The sequence below is a fragment of the Chaetodon auriga genome, chromosome 8, assembly GCF_051107435.1.
Source record: "Chaetodon auriga isolate fChaAug3 chromosome 8, fChaAug3.hap1, whole genome shotgun sequence".
Classification (NCBI taxonomy): Eukaryota; Metazoa; Chordata; class Actinopteri; order Chaetodontiformes; family Chaetodontidae; genus Chaetodon; species Chaetodon auriga.
In genome coordinates, this window is record NC_135081.1 from 20,260,772 (window position 1) to 20,280,325 (window position 19,554).

The 19,554-nt window shown below is 41.5% G+C and overlaps 1 protein-coding gene across 1 annotated transcript; it reads left to right on the forward strand.

The window, feature by feature from the left end:
• The first annotated feature begins 542 nt into the window (after nt 1-542).
• col28a1b (collagen, type XXVIII, alpha 1b) lies at nt 543-19,040 on the forward strand. Its single transcript, XM_076737477.1, has 34 exons — nt 543-684; nt 1,858-2,423; nt 3,789-3,809; nt 3,898-3,957; nt 4,107-4,160; nt 4,243-4,287; nt 4,370-4,396; nt 4,481-4,525; nt 4,605-4,649; nt 5,806-5,859; nt 7,606-7,674; nt 7,971-8,039; nt 9,615-9,683; nt 10,493-10,561; nt 10,661-10,729; nt 10,855-10,923; nt 11,438-11,506; nt 11,857-11,928; nt 12,020-12,088; nt 12,237-12,308; nt 12,685-12,753; nt 12,840-12,908; nt 12,986-13,054; nt 13,148-13,216; nt 13,571-13,639; nt 13,757-13,825; nt 13,937-14,005; nt 14,203-14,283; nt 14,368-14,403; nt 15,186-15,222; nt 15,316-15,870; nt 16,591-16,775; nt 17,365-17,656; nt 18,394-19,040. The coding sequence occupies exons 1-34, from the start codon at nt 543-545 to the stop codon at nt 18,561-18,563; spliced, it is 3,594 nt and encodes a 1,197-aa protein (XP_076593592.1). The 3' UTR covers nt 18,564-19,040.
• The last annotated feature ends 514 nt before the right edge of the window (nt 19,041-19,554 follow it).

A 19,554-nucleotide genomic window follows, 5' to 3' on the forward strand; every position in this document is an offset into this window, starting at 1 on the left:
AGCACTGACTTCAGCTAAATGAGATTCTAGGTAAAAGATTTAATAACTTCTTTTACTGTATGTACTCTTCATTTATTTGCTCGTGTCATGTCAACTTAAATGTTTGTGCTGCAGCCTGGACAAGCCATTAGGTTCATGTTCGTCGAATAAGGCACGTTTTCTTCATGTAAAGATGCTTATTTACTGCACATGAACTCAGTTACATTAAAGATTATTTCAAGGCTGCAGTATTTGAAATTTGACTAGTTAATATTTGCACATGTCTTGACATATATTTACATATTTTGGCACTCTCTTATTGCAGGCATTTTATAAAGCACATTATCAGTGTCTGGAACATTATAACTTGAACTATTAGGATATAGTATATTCTTACTGTCAGTCACTGCACAGCTCCCTGTTTGGGTGTGGTCTGCAGGATGCATGATAGCAACATATCAAGCAGGTTACTCTCTGGATACTGATTGAGTAGTTTGTGCTTTGCATATCCTGAACTTAATCCACTTCATTACTTTGTCTATGCAAGTGCTTTCTCCACTGGGATGGAAATGTTGCTGAGGGGAAACCTGAGGAGAGGAGTGGCGCTCTGCCTTCTGCTGCTGGCTCTCGTGCACGAGGCCACAGGCCAGAGAAGAAAGGCAGGACGCAGGAACAACTACAGGCTGCATGACGACGGAGGGAATGGTAATTCTTTATATGAGGTATCCACATGTTGGTCAGTCGCTGGATGCTGTGGGTGTAACAGATTGCAGGTAGGAGGATCAGGCATTCAGCAAGCAACATGCACAGCTCAAGATATGTGGGATGAGGATAAGGATCAATTCATTTGTAGAAGAGCTTGTCTGGGTGGTACATGTGAGTCACACATACTGAAACCAGACCCATGTTTGATAGGTCCTTATGTTCCCAAAGTCTGAAACTGAAGTCCTTTTAAGCCTTTTATGCGAGTGACTGGACCCACAAACTCATCGTCGTGGTGTGGGTTTGTGGTTCTCAAGCTCCTCCTGTCCCCATGTCGAAGTGTCCATGGGCAAGGCACCGAACCCCTGATTGCTCCTGATGCTCAGGCCTGCACTTTGTATGGCAACTGGCTGGCCTCAGTGTGGGCCACTGACATGACATGTGACATAATCCTATTTATAGCAGTGTTTTCAAATTCTTACCATCCATTACCTCCATGTAGACATGTTCCTAACGACCAGATGATCGGCTGCACGCAAAGAGTGACACTTAAAAGGTAACGTCAACTCTACCAGTGGACAGATCAGGTCGGCCTCCCTGCATTGAGGGCAACTCAGCCCTAAAGAAATGTTCTGGTCTGTGTTTCTGAGCATCCTGTAATGGTTTGAATGGTAATTTAAATACTTTTGAATCACAGTACAATCGAAACTCTGTGGTGAAAGACTGCATCTTTGTAATTTTCTTATTATTATTCATTAAAGTTGTTTATGAGTTGGATTCTAGAGGTAGAATCAAAAAAAGAGACGGTGACAGACAGCAATGCATGCAAGGGCTGCAATTAAGGATTATTTTCAGGTTATATTAGTAGTATATTATTAGCATAGTACAAGGTGACTTCTTGATAGTACTTGCTTCAGCTGACCATCAATCCATAACTGTAAGATATTCAATATTCAATGAACAAAAACATTCAAATCAATTGAGTAATTATTTAACCACTGCTGCATTATGCAAAAATTCTACACATACAGTAGGATGCATACCAGTGTATGGACATGTAGTCGTACTAATAGTTAAGTAGAGCGTGGTTCAAAAAGGACTCTCCAGCTGCGACCTTCTCCACAATGTCTTGTCCTCTTGTATTGTGATTCTCAAAATGTTTTCCTTCTCCTACAGGTCTGACATGTTCGCTGGAGGTGGCTTTCATCCTGGACAGTTCGGAAAGTGCAAAAATATTCCTGTTTGAGAAGCAGAAGGCCTTCGTGTTGAGCTTCAGCACCCGCCTCGCTATGCTGCAGGTGGCCGGCTGGACGATGAAGGTGCGAATGGCTGCCCTTCAGTACAGCAGCTCTGTGTCCATAGAGCACCGATTCTCAGACTGGAAAGACCTGGATTCATTTCACAGTCGAGTCAGCACCATGAACTACATCGGCCATGGCACCTACACCACCTACGCCATCACCAACGCCTCGCAGCTCTTGGTGCAGGAGACGCCGGAGGATAGCGTCAGGGTCGCGGTGCTGATGACTGACGGCGTCGACCATCCCCGTAACCCTGACGTGATTGCAGCTGCAGCCGAGGCCAAAGGTCACGGCATAAAGTTCTTCGCTGTTGGTTTATCAGACATCGCCCAGCAGAGTCAGAATAACGCCAAGCTCCGCGCCATCGCCAGCACGCCTGCTCAGCAGTTTGTCCAGAGTCTTCTTAATCCTCAGCTGGAGGAGAAGCTGCTCAAAGAGATGGTGAGTGCTGGCTTCAGGTGAGATGACCTCAGTTAAGATGGCTCCTGTGTTGATATGAAAAACGACAAGCACAGGGTCTGTTTTTCATCTTCAAAGTGACTTTTAAAGCAAAAATAGTCACAAACTTCTACAAACACATCAGTTAGTGCATTTTGTGCCGTCGGTAAACAAATCGAATGTAGTATGCCTGTAAATAGTGGATGTAACTGTTAAAGGTCCTGTGTTTAGGTGACTCCTAGTGGCGGCAGCAAAAAAGAACACAGGGGTAGAACGTTCATATGCACAGTTTTCTGGTTTTTGATTCCAAAAAAGACAATATTCCTACAAAGCTGTTTACATCACAGGTGGAAATATATCACACTTAAATTATACGTTTTGACGAATGTACTAAGTACAATTTATGCTGTTTTTGCCACCTTGAAGTCTACTCAAGTTGTACTCAAGGCCCACTTGAGTACAACTTGAGTAATACTTGAGTATACTTGAAGTGTAAATTGTGAAAATCTGGATTCATGGGTGTTCAAAACACACATGCAGTACAATTGTATTATATCAACAATGTGTTGGAAATATACTTAAATAAAGAGAAAAGAAGTTTACTTTTCATAAGTATACATAATTATTATTGAAACTATTTGTAATTTAGTACACTTTTCTTTTAGTACACTTAAGCACAATTACAATAAAGCACACTTTTTATAAATACTTTGAAATACTACTTTAAGTATTGCAGGATTGGTATATTCATTTTTAATAAATTTAAGTAGAACTTCATGACTCCTATTTAGAAGCACACTTCTTAGAAGTACATGCCAAATATACTTTAAATTAAGCTCCAAAAGTGACTTTTCTATGCTTACGTTAGATTTCTAACATACTACTGTTTGACCTGGGTACTTTCACCTCTTCTGACCCTTCAAATGAAGCAGGAAAAAGGATTTTTTGGTTGCTACAAATCATTTTTAGCATTTCATAACAACTAAATAGTTGGAGCTATTGAAACATAGCGTCATTTTAAGGATTGTACCCCCCCCCCCCCCCCCCTTTCTGCCCTCACGGCGGGTTCACATCTCAGTGACAGAGTTGTGTCCGCATGAGGGGGCTTTCCCGCCTGCTTTGCATTTTCCACACACACAGAAATGTCGGGGTCAGGGTCTGTCTGAGAGAGTGGCGTGGCTTGTTCTGCTTCCAGAAATGTGGGAATTTATAGCTTGCAAGAAGGACACTATATATCAAAATAGCGTTGAGGGAAGACAAATCCTAACATGAATGTTTCACTGAAACTAATAAACAGATCCTTCCTGTGGTCATAAACCTGTGACTGACCTGCTGTTGTTGTGTTTTGTCTTTGTGTTTTGCATCCAGGGTGCAGTCGCCTTTGAAGGGGTGAGTCTTACAATGTAATCCAGCATTTTGCTCTTATAATTAGCTATTGTAAATGGTAGCATTGACCTTGTATTTGTCTCCCTGTCAGTGTCCACAGGCTCAAGTGTGTTTGTGTGAAAGAGGAGAGAGAGGTCCTCAAGGAAGTCCAGTGAGTATTAAGAAATAAATCAAATACTGTCTGCAAAATGTCTCATTCAAAAATCTGTCTGGGCTAGTTTGCATTCCTTCATCACAAATGCACATAGCAACATCTTGTCTTTTAGCATCTAGGCAAGACTTAACTATTCCTAATTCCAGGGTAGAAAAGGGGACCCGGGCTTCAGAGGACCACCTGGTTCAAAAGGAGCGAGGGTGAGTCTAAACACATGAAGCTATTGAACTATTCAGTGTCTGATTTTCTGCAGCTTGTTTTAAGTTTGTCTCTTTATATCAGGGGGAGCCTGGTGTGAACGGTCGACCTGGAAATGATGGTCCAGAGGTAAAAATCAGTTCTCGTTAACTACAACATGCATCTGATCTGATGAAATGCAGGCTTGACTGAACTGTTTCACCTTTTACAGGGCCGGCCAGGTTATAAGGGCAATAAGGTGGGTAGCATTAGCTTTAGCAATATGCTTATAAGTTGGTCTATCCAAGTCCTCAGAGGGTATAATCTCATGTTTGCTTTTCAGGGCGAGAGAGGAGACTGTGGCACTCCTGGTGAAAAGGGTGACACTGTAAGAACATTATTAACAACATTATCTTAATCAATACAATAGATTTTGTCCTCATAATGAATTGAACGTCATTTTGCAGGGACCTGAGGGGCCTCCAGGCCAGCGAGGGCTGAAAGGAGAACAGGTATGGACGGATGTTAGAATTAAAATAGTGAGTGCCTGTTTTTAGCCATGCTAACAGCATGTTGGTTATCTTAGCAAAATCGCGAGATCACATGAGATCACACGAGACTGCATGAGCTGAGAATCCATCTCGCCGGGCTCCAAGTTACATGCTTGTGGCAGAACCAACCATGTGGTGCCACCATCAGGTCAAATTTTTAATTTGTCAAATACTTTGATTTATGAGAAAATACCTGCATAAGTAACGCCGCTCATCAGCCTGAGCTGTGATCCGTGTTTGGTGCTAATTAGCAACTGTTAGCATGCTGTAGATTAACATTGTACTTGCTAAACACCAGAACGCTAGCATTGTCAGAGTGAGCATATTAGCACACTGAGGTTAGCATTTAGCTTGAAGCACCTTTGTGTCTAAGCACAGCCTCACAGAGTCAAAAACATGCCTGGTTAAACTTTGATAAACTTTCTCATAGTTTTTATCGACTTACAATTTGATTAATTTAAACACTTTATCATTTTGTCATTCCAGAAGTAATTTCAGAAGTAATGTCATGATTTTTAATTGCTATGATTAAATTTAGTCCCTCATCCTGCTGTTCATATTGATACACAGACATCATGTTAGATCGACATCAGACAGTCCGTTCACTGTCCAATATGAAAAATGGAAGTGGAATTTGTCTGTTATTCATCTCTGCACTAATGGAATGTGAATATTGGATTATGGGTAATCCTGATACTAATGTGGCTATCCAAAGCAGTGAATCCAGGCTTGCAGGATATTATTCTTTTGCAGGAACAGACTTTGTGTGGTGGGATTAGTGCAGGGACCTGGCCGCCCAGCACCACTCTTCCTCCTCTGTGCTACTGGCACAGTGTCAGTATAACCTTGTTATTTTGTGAGCTCGGCCTGAGAATCGAAGGACATGAAAGCCGAGAATGTCGATTTTAATCCTGTTGTATTTTTCATTCAGTCGGTTTTGACCTATAGTTTGGTCATACAACATGTGGCCTTCGTTCATACATGATCGTTTTGTGCAGCTGCATTTGAAATTTTTACCCCCAAATAAAAAAAATGTTTAAGCAAAAACAACAGATATTGTAAAATATGTTTTATGCTGCACTGATGGAATGTGTAAGAGTTTAAATTTGTTTTGCAGGGTGCCATAGGACTACCAGGAGACATGGGTGCTGAGGGCCCACCAGGACCAAAAGTAAGACCTCAAGATGTGTTGACATTTTCAACTCTTCTGTCATTTCTGCTCTGAAAGTTTCCAGCAGCAACTGTTTGATTAGCTTGATTTAAGTTCTAGCTGCAGATCATATCACATGCATAACGTCACAACATGTGCTGAGATTTCAACATTTCCATCTCTGACGCCCCTCGGTGGTTGCAGAAAGAACATGCAGCCTCAGAAAAACTACACAACTACAGCACAAAAGAATAAGACGAAATATTTTATTTACATCGATCTGAGACGCATTACTCACTTATATTCTACACAGCATCTAGCTAGCAAGCTTACGTAGCTTTGGCCTCTTTAAATGAGCAGCAGAGAGACTGATCTATCCATACATGGGGACATAATCTGAATTTGAAGATAAAGTTGTAATATTTCAAGAATCAAGTCATAATTAATGCTCAGTTATTCTTGAGTTTTTGCCGTAAATTCTTACGTTTCTCAACATGTCACAAATTTTACAGCAAACCTATCAGACATTTTGCATTTGTAGTCCTCACAGCCCGTTTTGTGCTAGAATCTGATTTGTCCACCTGCTTTTTGAGAGTTTTTTTTATGTTCTTTTGTCATAAAAATATAAAAGTCCTTCACATCAGACGGATATTAAAGGAGCAGAGAGATATTGTGTCTGTGCAGCATCTCCACTGGTTTCCTGGCAATGCCAACAAGTCACGGCTTTTGTTTACGAAGAAATAATCAGAGCAAAATCCTGAACTATATCTGAAGTTCAAAGAGCTCCACCCATCAACAGTCCAAAGGTACAGATCGTTCTGTCAGTGTCTTTTAAATTAGTTTTTTAAGATCATTTAGAAATGTAGGGTCATTCGTCCTCAGAACAGGGCAATAGATTCACATTCATTCACACTCCACAGACACATTCCCACACATTTGTGTTGTCAGATAGCAGTTTTGGCGAAAAGCAACTTAAGAACGACCTTTAAAATGTGGGCCGAAGCCAAATAAGATGCTGATTCCTCCATCCCCATAGAGCTGTCCCACAGCTCTGTCACAATGACGTCTTTATACAGATGAAATGTATCGTGATTTATGGCACATTCAGGGAAAGTTCAGTCATTAATAGCAGAGGGCTGGTCTTTATTTCCTAAATACCATGAAGAGTTGAATTAAGACTGTAGGTCACTGGGCTTCACTGATGAAGAACATGACATGTTTGTGTTTAAAGAGACGGGGGAGTAGAGTTTATTTAATACTCAATAAAAAATAGACTGCAGTTAAAATCCCACAAACAAGACAGAAGGTCGAAGTTCCTGCTGCACACAATGTTTCATGTTAAACCTCTCAGGCTGCAAATAATGATGCAAACTGCACTGACTTTCCAAACAGGCTGTTAGCAGTTATGTGTCAGTGTTAATTCGCTCATTTTGTGAGTGTTCTTGGTCTTGGTGGAGTGTATTTGAAGACAACTTAAGGGTAGAGTCATCAGCAAATGTGTGGAGGTGAATTTATGCATTTGAATTAGATTTAAATTGTCCCTCATTTTAGTGGAAGTTCAGTTATGAGGCCATACATGACTGATTCTTACTCATTTAAAATAGATCATTTAAAATAAGATGACATCCTCTACGTCTTACAGATAAAAAGGGAAGACAACCACATACATTTAGTCACTATCTGTCATTTCATTTCACATTTTGTTAACCTGTTCCCAGTATTGAGACACACGACATGCAAACCTCTGAATTTGTGTACTCACCACAGGGAGACAGGGGGCCCAGCGGCACGTCCGGACCACCAGGGGACATTGGTATCGGCTTCCCAGGAGCTAAGGTGAGGTACATTTCTCACCATAAAAACGTCCTGTCCTGTCACATAATCCTCCCCAGATTAAATGTGTGCATAATTGTATTCTGTAGCCTTTAGCCATGTAGAGTCATAAATGCGATCTTTAGTTGTTTATTGTCTATCGTCCCTCTCGTAGGTTTATTTGAAGCCACAGCGTAAAATTACCTCCTTGATTAAGTTATTTTCTCTGATAGTGAGAAAACAAGATATAAACAGAGATATAACAGGTGTCATCACACTTTCATGAATTTACTTGTTGACAGCTGCTGTGATGCTTACAGGGTGACAAAGGCATTCAGGGTAGACCAGGTCCCACAGGTCCTGTTGGGATCGGAGAACCAGGACTACCAGTGAGTATGAAACATGCTCTTATATTGGTGTTGAATACTTTAAAGTCCAGTCTATGCATGATATTGTCATGAAAGTATAAATGCACACTTCTTTCAGCGGGCAGGTGACATCGATTAAAGTGTCCTGTTACAACAATAAATGAGTAGAAGTAGTCATATATTTTACTTAAGTAATAGTAGCAACAGTGCACTGCAGAAATACTCTGTTACAAGTCTCAAAGTCTTGAATTCAAAGTGTAACTTAAGTTTAAGGCCAAAAGTATTACCAGCAAAATGTACTTTAAGTATCAAAAGCAAAAGTACTCATCAGGCAGAGTAAGCTACTCTGAGAGTTTTTATATAATTACAATGTAAATACTGATGTATTGCCAGATTAGCAGTATTTTGTTATATACTTAATAATACAGGCTGCAGTGTAAGTTTATTCAATAATTGCCCAGTACACAGTGAGTTTACTACATACTTTAAAAAACAGGACTATGGGGAAAAAAAAGAATTTTGTTGTTCCCCATAGTCCTGTTTTTGGAGGAAAAGATAGATAAATTATACTTCAGGTATTTTTGTAAATACTTGTTGCTTACGGGGTCCAACACTGAAAAACCAAAGTTTGGGGGAAAAGCTGTTGACCACACTGATATTCTGCAGAAGATGTAAAGTAATTATACACAGTTGGAACATGTGGGCGTGCAGTAAGGCTGTACTGCAAAGGTACCATTTACAAAAATAAATAATAGCTTCATTTCTCTTTTCCTCTAAAGTGGCCCGTTGTTAATCTCTTATTCTTCTTGTTTTCAGTCTGTGTACTTACTAACTCACACACACAGTTACACTGTACATCATGGGCTGTAGTATGAAGTGTTTCCAGTATTTTAAAGTAGCAGCTGGTTGAGATGGACTTTTACTACATTATACACTGTTGGTATAGTTTAAACTATAAAAATGTATCATACTTCACAAGTTGATCACATATACTCTGTGTATCATCATAATCTGCAAAATAACAAGAAAACTACAATATTTACCTCTGAAAGGCAGCTGAGAAGCATATAAAGTAGTTTAAAATGGAAATACTCATGTGAAGTACAGTATTTGAGTTAGTGTACTTTGTTATAATCCACTGCTGGCAGCTTTTATTTGATGCACAAATACACTCTTTTTATCTGTTTGCTGAAATCGAGATCGTTGTCAGGTTGTCAGGAGCTAAAAAATTAAAAACCTGCACGGAAACTTTCTGTGTGTGCTTTCAGAAAAAGCTAAATCTCACATGTCAAATCATTTTTTTCTTCACCTCCATCTGCTGTCCCTCTGGTTATTGTGCGCTACAAACTGGCCAAGTTGTCAAACATGAGCCTGTTCTGTGCACTTCATTCACATTCAGTTCCAGGAGTCCTGAGAACTGAAGCTCTCAACAGTTTTCAGGCCCCTGCTGCCACCTGGAGCTCTAACATGCAAAGTCACTCACTTTCATTCTGTCCCATTTAGAAACACACTGTCTTTTGGCTGCCTCCTTAGTTTTCTATGTTTTTACTGAAGCCTTCATGTACATTTTAATTAAAAGTTGTGTGTTTGTTCCAGGGTCCTCCAGGACCACCTGGTGCACAAGGAAACCCCGGACCACCTGGAGAGGGGTTTCCAGGGCCGAAGGTGAGTCAAGCTTTTAACCGTCTGTTGGCTGAAGGAGTGCTTCTCAATAATGTGTGACAGTAAATAAAGTTTATCTGATCTGACAGATGTTCATGTTAAGATTTGAAATCTCTGTTATTCTTAAACAGCTGGAAAAGAGTAAAGTCAGTACTTATTTTTGTAATTAAACAATACTGTATATTTGTCCTTTCAGTTGCATTTTCTATTATGTTTTTTTCTGGTATTATTTTATTATTGTTTGTGTTTCGTATTGTTCTGCATGTATTTGTATGAAAGCCCCTCTAGAGACAGGAGCTGCCAGTAGCTGAGTCTATAAATGCTGTGGTATATGGCATTGGTCCATGTTATGTACTGACTGCTGTTAAAATAAATATTAAGTCAATATTCACATGGAGTAGAATGGTGGAAATAGAAAGCAGCAGTCTGGATACTGGAGATAACGGAGCTGTTCCCTTTGAGCCAACACCAAAATAACATCTGTAATGTTTGATTGCTGTGTCATCAAGACATCTGAACAGTAATTTCTCCTCTCTGCTCTGCTTTCCTGCCAAATGTTTGGAGTGAAAAGAAAAAATAATTTTGGAAATATATGCTATAAATCACTGGCCATGCCGTTTAATTTTCCAAAGGGAAAAGTTGCCACAGTGCCTCTGAGCACAACACTGAACCCTGAAAACTGCCACTGAGTTACTCTCCTGTCCCTGTTGCATCTTTGCTTGTAGTGGAGAAAAACTTTGGGCTTTTGATAACGTTCATTGCAAATTACAAGCAAACAGTGATGTCTGTTTCACTTCCCACCTTCGTTTTAGGGTGATCGAGGATACGAGGGTCCCAGGGGCAATCGTGGACTTCCTGGTGTTGGGGTCAAAGGTGACAAGGTAAACAGACTTGAAGAAATGTCTTCTTATACAGCCACATACTAAATCCCACATCTCATATGCTCTGATACAGACCTGAATCTTGAAATCTTTTCTCAGGGCAGTCAAGGCCCGCCTGGGATTTCAGGTCCAGTTGGTGCTCCTGGTTTAGGACTTCAAGGAGAAAAGGTAAAAAACTTCCTCAGCTCAAACTGAAGGGAGGAGACTTTCTAACTAACCAGATCAGGTTGGAGATACCAGCATCTCGCAACTGCTCTCGTTTGTTGATTTCAACTTAATCTTCTGTCTCACAGGGCGATCTGGGCCCAGTCGGACCTGCAGGCCCCAGAGGACTTCCAGGTATTGGAATAACAGGACCAAAGGTAAGACAGGATGCTTGTGATTGACAGTCAGCCGATTCTCTGATTGCATCTAAATTGTTTTGCATGTTTGTGAAACAGAGCTGGTGAGTCGATCAAATGCCTGTTTGAATCAGAGCTGATGTTGGTGGATGTTTATAATCTGAGACACATTTATGTCACTTTCAGTTCTGCTTCGTTTAAAGTTTATTTCATAGATTCTCTCACAGCATTTTTAGGGTCCCAAGTTTCTCTCAAAAAGAAAAGAAAAAAAAGAACAGAACATAATTACAAGTCAAAGCAAAAATTACTGAGCCTTCTGTCAAAATGAAGCTTCATATTTGTCACCTGAACATGGACGTCTTGAATCTCGGAGATGAGCGATACAGACAGGGTAGAGACTGACAGGGTGATGGTTTTGGGCTTTTAATGACATTAAAGTCTCAACCTTTATCTTTGTTTCTGGGCAAAATAATCTCTCATTTCATTTCCAAATGACAGACTACACTGAATACGTGTGTATGATTGTTGTCTTTAGGGGAATCAGGGACTCCCAGGTGAAGCTGGACTGCCAGGTGAGAGAGGTGTGGGCGAACCAGGACCCAAAGTAAGTCTGCTGTTCCCCTTTAAACACTATTCTACTGCTCACAGTACATTTCAGCACAGTACAGTTCAAATTAAAGAAATAGTTTGACACTTTGATAAATTTGCTTATTTGCTTTCTTTGCGAAAAGTGAGATGAGATGATTGACACCACTCTATACGCTAAAAATAAAGCTGGAGCCAGCAGCTTCGCGTAAACATTTAGGTTTTTTTTTCAGTCAGATTGAATAATAAAATCATTGACTTTACGAGAAGCTGTAAGAAGGTTAAAGGTCAGAGCTACTGTCTGAACAGTCACATGATCCCTCCATTCCCCATCAATCTGCACCCCGGCATGTTATTTTCCTTTCTCAGGGTGACCCGGGGTCTGAGGGGTTACCAGGGATACCAGGTCAGGCAGGAGAGGACGGAGCACCGGGACAAAAGGTAGCATCATAACCCAAACCTGTTTTCTCCTTTTCAACCTGTTTCAACCTCTAATATTTCTTACCTGTCTGCTGTTTTCAAATGATGGCAGGGTGACATTGGGTTACCAGGGCCGAGGGGACCTGACGGGGCTCCTGGCAAAGGTGCACCTGGAGAGAGGGTAACGGACATTTTACACAGTTCAAAGATTATGTATGAACATACTTTAATATGTGACTTTCTAGATCATCTTCACACGGTCATCTAAAGCTAAACCTGAGAGGATTGTTTGGGAGAATATGAGCAGCAGTGTTGTGTTATTTTTGCAGGGGGACAAAGGGGACAGGGGAACAAGAGGCCAGCCAGGTCCAGTCGGTCCTGTGGGGCCAATGGGGACAAAGGTATGTATGTCCGCAACAGGAGCATTTTATATGAAAAACAACTTCAAATGATTATCTCCAGATCTTTAGCAGTGACATGTAGTAACATATTGTTCGCCTTTAAGCACCAGCTTATCTTCCATCGTCTTCGGGTGACGCCACCAAAGCTGGTGGACGTGCAAACCAGCAAGAGGATGAAGAGAATTTATTTACTTAACTCAATTTAACAATATCAGGGCTGTAACCATAAACTGCTTTTACACGAAAAAATATCAAAAATACAGATTGATTAATCGTTTTGATTCTAAATTTGAAACCTTTTACAGTGAACCTGCAGGTGTCTGAGTCTCCTTGTTGCCTAGTTTAGTCTTTGTCTGATCAGTGTTTTCTCTTCCAGGGGGAACCAGGAAGTTCTGGGCCACCAGGTAAAAGTGGACCATCAGGGAAGGGTATACCTGGTGCCAAGGTAAGCTCATGTTGTGCGAACCTCAGCTGCTGTAACAGTCAACAGCTACAAGGCTGGTTCATTACTCTGCTTCTGTTTGTTGTCAGGGAGAACCAGGTCCACGAGGTGCACCTGGAGCTGTGGGGGAGTCAGGGACGGGCTTACCTGGACCCAAGGTGGGTTCATCTCAGTTTTACCCTTCACTGATCCTCCCATGAAACGCACAATAAAAATGACCTGTTTTGGTTTGTAGGGGGACAGAGGGTCACCAGGCCCTGCTGGGCCACCTGGACAGAAAGGTGAAGGCTACTCCGGCGCTCCAGTGAGTATCAACCCACATCACAGCCTCATTTATCACTTTACCTTTCCCAGTAACCACACCCTCTGTGCGTTAACTTTTCATACTGTGTTTTAGGGACTTCCAGGGCCTCCAGGTCTGACAGGAGAAACTGGACCAGATGGCATCGGTTTACCTGGACCAAAAGTAAAGTTCATCCAGAGAAAAACACAAGACAAGATCTTCTTACTTGCAGTGGGGCTGTTTTTGTTTGTTTTTTCTGGGATATGTTTGTGTATTACTGTTCTATCAGCAGCAGCTCTCACCGTAAGTTTCAGGAGGTAATGTTAGGAGAAAATAATTTGGGTTGAACTCGCAGCACAGCCTGATTCACAGTGTTTCAGGTGGTTTTTCTTGCTATGCTGATTGTTGGAGATGTTTTACAAGCCTGATACCTCCTCTTTGATTTTAGTTACTGTGCCTCTTTCTGAGATCAGGTTACTATGATTACTGACAGATACGCATAAATGTTTTATAACTTACAAGCTGTTTCCTGTTCAGGGAGACAGAGGCTTGCCTGGACCGGCTGGACCTTCTGGACCACCAGGGATTGGCCTCCTTGGTTCTAAGGTAATCTGTTCAAACTAATGGCTTGTACATGGTCTTTAAAAGCTGTAAATATATTCCCTGTGAATGCTTATAAATTCATGTTAGTGTCCTGAAATGCACAGTTTTCTTTTCCTGCAGGGTTCAGTTGGACGAACAGGACCACCTGGTCCATCAGGACTACCTGGGGAGGGCATCCAAGGACAAAAGGTTAACATGAAAAAGAGTATAACATTAAATCTCTGTTAAAACAGAAACTTTCTAGTGGCTCATCTTCTTGTATAAGTTTGCACTGACATGGTCTGTGCTCCATCTTTCCAGGGGGAGCCTGGATTTCAGGGGATCCCTGGCCCCAGAGGCCCTCCTGGACAAGGTCTGCAGGGGGACAAGGTAACGACGAAATTTGAGTGACAGTAAATCAGAATGATATATGACGACATGAAGCTAAAACAAAATATGTAATGATAGCTTCAAACTAAAGTGAAAAATAACTTCTCTCTCTCTGTGAACGTGATCTAAAAGGATTCCTGCTGTTGATGCGGTACCCTCTTTTTTTATCACTGATGAGTGTTTCTTTCCTCTCGCAGGGGGATAGAGGGTTCAGAGGTGAAAAAGGCAAAAAGGGAGAAAGAGGAGAACCTGGAGAGGCAGGAGCCATCGGACCTTTGGTACTGGATTTTGTTTTTAGAGTGATTAAAGTGGAAATCTCACGTGTGAGCAGCTAATAAACGAGGATTTCTTTCAAATCACAGGGCAGAGTGGGACAAAAGGGAGAGCCTGGACTTACAGTAAGTATCACTTATTCACAATAATGGACAATGGTGTGTTTTTTATTGTTTAATCCCTGTTCTTAAGCACATAGGAGGTTTACATGCTGCCTTTCAGCTTTAATTTGAAGGTGTTCACATCCACATCAGATGAAGAGAGCAGCAGTTGTCACCCCTTTTTATATGTAATCCCCACCTTTAGGGAAAGAAAGTAATTGGAGTGGTTGACTTGATCAGACTATCAGACTTTCAGGTTTAAGGGTGTTTGAAGGTGTTCACATTTGTTTTGGGTGTACAGATACTTTGGCCAGAGACCTCCTGCATCCTAAAATTGGAAGAATTTGATAAAAAGGGCTCAACGTTGCGGACTGGTGAACTGATTTGGACTTAGATTTAAGTTCATCCTCATTGTCATGGATTCATTTTTAGACTATGATAACATGTAAACATGTAAACTTTGTATCCTGGTTTGACAAACCCTATTTAAGATCTTATCCCGGTTTTGAGAAGCCTGGAGTACTCTGACAGAAACCAGGACACTGGGGAGTGCAAACACCTGATCCAAGTTTCTAAAGAGTCATTGTTGGTACAGTGACTGAGACAGTGAGAACTCAAGACACATCTGCGAGCAGATGATCAGATGCTGTCAAACTGGATGCTGTTATGATCGTGTGTGCATGGAGATGAATAACCAGATTTACATGTCCTGTATCCTGAAAATGATCTGAAACCAGGATAGTTGTACGTATGTAAACTCATTCACACATTAGTTCTAAAAGTGATGCACTTTCTATCTTTCACAGAGGGAAGAAATCGTCAAAATAGTGAGATCCATCTGTAGTAAGTGATGAGAAACTTGAAACTCACCCTCTGAATTGTTGTTGGTCCTTAATGTCAATAATCTGGCCCCGTCTCACCATTCTGTTTCGTCAGGTTGTGGAGTGACATGTCGCCAAACACCCTTGGAGCTCGTGTTTGTGATCGACAGCTCTGAGAGCGTTGGCCCCGACAACTTCAATGTGATCAAAGACTTTGTGAACAGTTTGATCGACCGAGCGTCGGTTAGCCGGGACACCACCCGGGTGGGGGTGGTCCTTTACAGCCACATCAACATGGTGGTGGTCAGCCTCAGACAAGAAGCCACTCGTGACGAGATCAAGTCTGCGGTGCGTTCAATGACCTACCTGGGCGAGGGTACGTTCACGGGCAGTGCCATCCAACAGGCCAACCAGGTGTTCAAGGCGGCGCGGGCAGGTGTGAGGAAGGTGGCCATCATCATCACGGACGGGCAGGCCGACAAAAGAGATGTGATCAGTCTGGAGAGCGCCGTGTCAGAAGCTCGAGGAAGTAACATTGAGATGTTTGTGATCGGCGTGGTGAATGAGAGCGATCCTCTGTATGAGGAGTTCAAGAAGGAGCTCAATCTCATGGCCACTGACCCCGACAGCGACCACTTGTACCTGATCGATGACTTCAAAACCCTTCCAGGTGAGCGCTCCCGTGATCACATGTTGTGGCTACATATTAAAGGGTCAGTTAACCCAAATTACAACAAACATTTTTCTGCTTTAACAAAATACGTGTACTCAAGTACAGTACTTAAGTGCATTTTTCAGGTACTTGTATTTCACTTGAGTAATTCCATTTTCTGCTACTTTATTTTTAGAAACTCTACTGCATTTTGGAAGCAAATATTGTATTTTTTACTGCTACTGCACAGTTACTTTGCGGATTGAGATTATTAAACCAAAATATAATTAATGAATAAATTCTAATGTATTATTATGTACTAGCCTGCAGTATAAAAAGTAGTTACTAAAGCAACAACTTAAGTTATACGTTTCTGTATAATGACTACTTTTGGTAAAGACTAGATTTAGGTTCAGGAAACAATTTCTTCTGCGGACACTTGGTGGCAGCAAAGTGCAACAGTCTGGATTAGATGCAGCACTGCTTCATCCTCTGCACACTCCAGACTTAAATGACAATAAAAACACATATCTTAGATGTCTTCTGAAACATCTACCACCATGGTGCTCTGGAGTTCGACACCCCAATGTGCTCAAATTAGATCTGTGGCTGTTCTCGCTTCATTAAAATGAAGTCAGAGCGCTCTGTAGACATGCACTGGTGCTCAGACAAAGAGACTAAACTACACTGAGCAGTATATAACTGTGTATTTGCTGTTCTGTTCTTCTGGTCTTGCAGCTCTGGAGAGGAAACTGCTAAGTCGTATCTGTGAGGATGGAGAGAGACATTTGTTCAGCTCCATCCCGAACTCCAGACTGCCTCCAGGAATCCCAGAGGTCTCCGGTAACGTTCGAGAACCTCCCTACAGGACCGATACAGACACACCGACCTTCACAGGAGACTTCAGGAGAGTTCAGATGGTGGTGAGGAGAACAAATCAGTCACTTTTCGACCTTCTGTTGTCAACGTAGGCTGTGTTACAACAGTTTAAAGTATCACTGATGATATCGTAAAATCAATCAAAACCTTTTGGCTTAAATCTTTGGATGGTCTCTTGGTCGGTCCACCACTGTGGTCCAGACTGAAATACCTCAACAAGTATTGGATAGATTGCCATGAAATGTGACAATGATATTCATGGTCCCCAGAGGATCAATCCCAATGACCCAGTGACCCCCTGACATTTCCTCTGGCACCATGAGCAGGTCAACTGCTTCATTAATCTGATGAAATATCTCAACATCTACTAGAAGGATTGACGCAAAAACGGTTCATATATTCATTGTTCCCAGAGCACGAATCAAAAAAAAAAAAAAACAGCCAATATATTTCAGCACTGAAGGTCATTCACCACCTTTGAGACCAGTATGTGTAAGAAAACAAGTTTTCTCACTTGCTTTCATAGTGTGCAGTGAATGAAGCTGGTTCTGGTTGTATAACAATGTAATGCAATGTAATATTACCTGGATCAATAAGGTACAGGAGATGAAATCGTTCTCTGCTCTGTTACAGCCCGGCCCTCCAGCGGCACACATGGACAGAAAAGTCATTACTCCACAGAGACCCAGGACGGACGACAGATCCTCCACAGAAATTCAGAGATTTCCACTCTTCGACAGGGAGCCCTTCAGACCTGTAACAGAGTTCCTCCCACAGTTTGACATAAAGGACCCCAACAACCATAAGATGATGACGGGAGCCATCGGGCCGGCGGGTCCCACCCTGAGGGCCCCACCTGAGGAGAAGACGCCACCACTGCTGCCACCGACTCCTGTACTGTTGCCTTCAGACAACAATGGATCAGGTAACTGTTTGCAGAAAAGACTGTAGGATGAAGAAATGACTGGTTGAAATGTTAGAAATTTTATCTGAAACCTGAAGGTAAACATTTAAAACAGGCAAAAACAAACAAACAAACAAACAAACAAACAAACAACCAAACACCGATCAGCCAAAATTTAAGATAGTTTGATATTTTGGGAAATACATTTGCTTTCATCCAAAATAGGAAGTCACGGGCAGGAGCTCGTTAGCTTAGCTTAGCATATTAACTATTTTTACTCCGAGAAACAATTAAATCTTAATTTCCACTCACATGGTTTCTGCAGTAGTGATTCAATCAGCCTCTCACAGATTTAGTGTTAGCCATGCTAGCAGCGTACCTCCTGGGAGAGCAATGTCGCTTGGTTGGTTTGGTTCAGACTGAAATAACTCAACATCTGCTCAAATGATTGACACAAGTTTCTGTGCAGACGTTCATGGTCCTCAGAGGATGAATCCCACTGACTTTGTTGACACTGACTTCCTCTAGCTCCACCATGACATACAGACTTCTGTTACTGTGCTTTGTGTTTAGTGCTAATTGGCTAATGTTAGCGTGTTAACGCGCTAAACTTAGATGGTGAATATAGTAAATGGCATATATGCTCAACATCAGCATGTTAGCCTGCTAAAGTTAGTATTTAGCTTAAGCACAGCCTCACAAAGCCGGTAGCTAGCATAAACTCAGAAGCTTGACACATTTTTTGTTGTCGTTGGCAGAGCGCTGTGGCCACCTCCTGGATCCCGGTCCTTGCCGGGACTACGTGGTCAAGTGGTACTACGATTCCGCAGCTAATTCCTGTGCTCAGTTCTGGTTTGGAGGCTGTCTAGGAAACAGCAACCAGTTCGAGACTGAGAAGAGCTGCAGAGAAACCTGCGTCAAGGTCTAACATGCTCATGCCTGTAGACACGAACAAACATGTATGTAAATACTCAGAAAACATTTTGCTGTGAATTTGTGCCATGAAGTTCACATCAACTTCAGTGCCTTAGTATTTTACTCACTTTTGTCACTACTTTGACACGAATAGGGCAGATGAACAGCAAATGTTACAAAACAGGCCTCAACAAGCCAAATTAGCCTAAAACAGAGTTAAAGGTTTTAAATTGTTCGGTAGGCTAAGTTCTATTAAATGTGTTTTTTTCCTGTTGGCCAGAATTATTTGTGTATTAATTGTGTTAAGCCAGGCTAATGCAGAGAAAACGATGTCTGTGATGTTACTTACACTGCTGAACAGTTCTGTAAAAAATAAAGCAAACTGTGTAACCACTAACCTTTCCTTTTAGAAAAAGTAACCCTTTTTGTATGATGCAACGGTGTATTTTTCTACTTAATGTCCTCAGTTTTTTTATGTTTATGTTTTTTAATACTGTGAAATGTCATTAAAGAAAAAAAAACAAAACAAATAAACTTATAATTTCATGCATTGTAGGTCAAATGCCCTTATTGTAAGTCGCCATAATTTATGGTAAGGCGTGACGTCCTCACAAAGAGAAAACACTTCTGGTTGTATTTGGCCATGTACCTGAAAAATGTAATGAGCTTCAGCAGAGGAAATGACTGGTGTTGGAGTTACATTTGCAATGTTTGCTTGCTATTTTTGCACATCTGCAGTTACTGACACATCCTCAGTAATCAAAGCAGCTCAGTGGTAAAAAGCCAGTGGGATCTTCTGGTGTTGAAGTTAAGAGGATGATGACTCACTGAGAAACACTTTCTTCACCCCAAAGTTTCACGTCTGACATGATTACATGTAATTAGTGAGAAGAGGCTGCTCTCAGAGTGGAGTACCTATTTAGCTGTAAGGCTCCTTGTTGACTTCAGGGTAACATCTTGAGAAAAATGCAAATGGCCGGTCATGCTAGGTGGGCGCGGCAGCT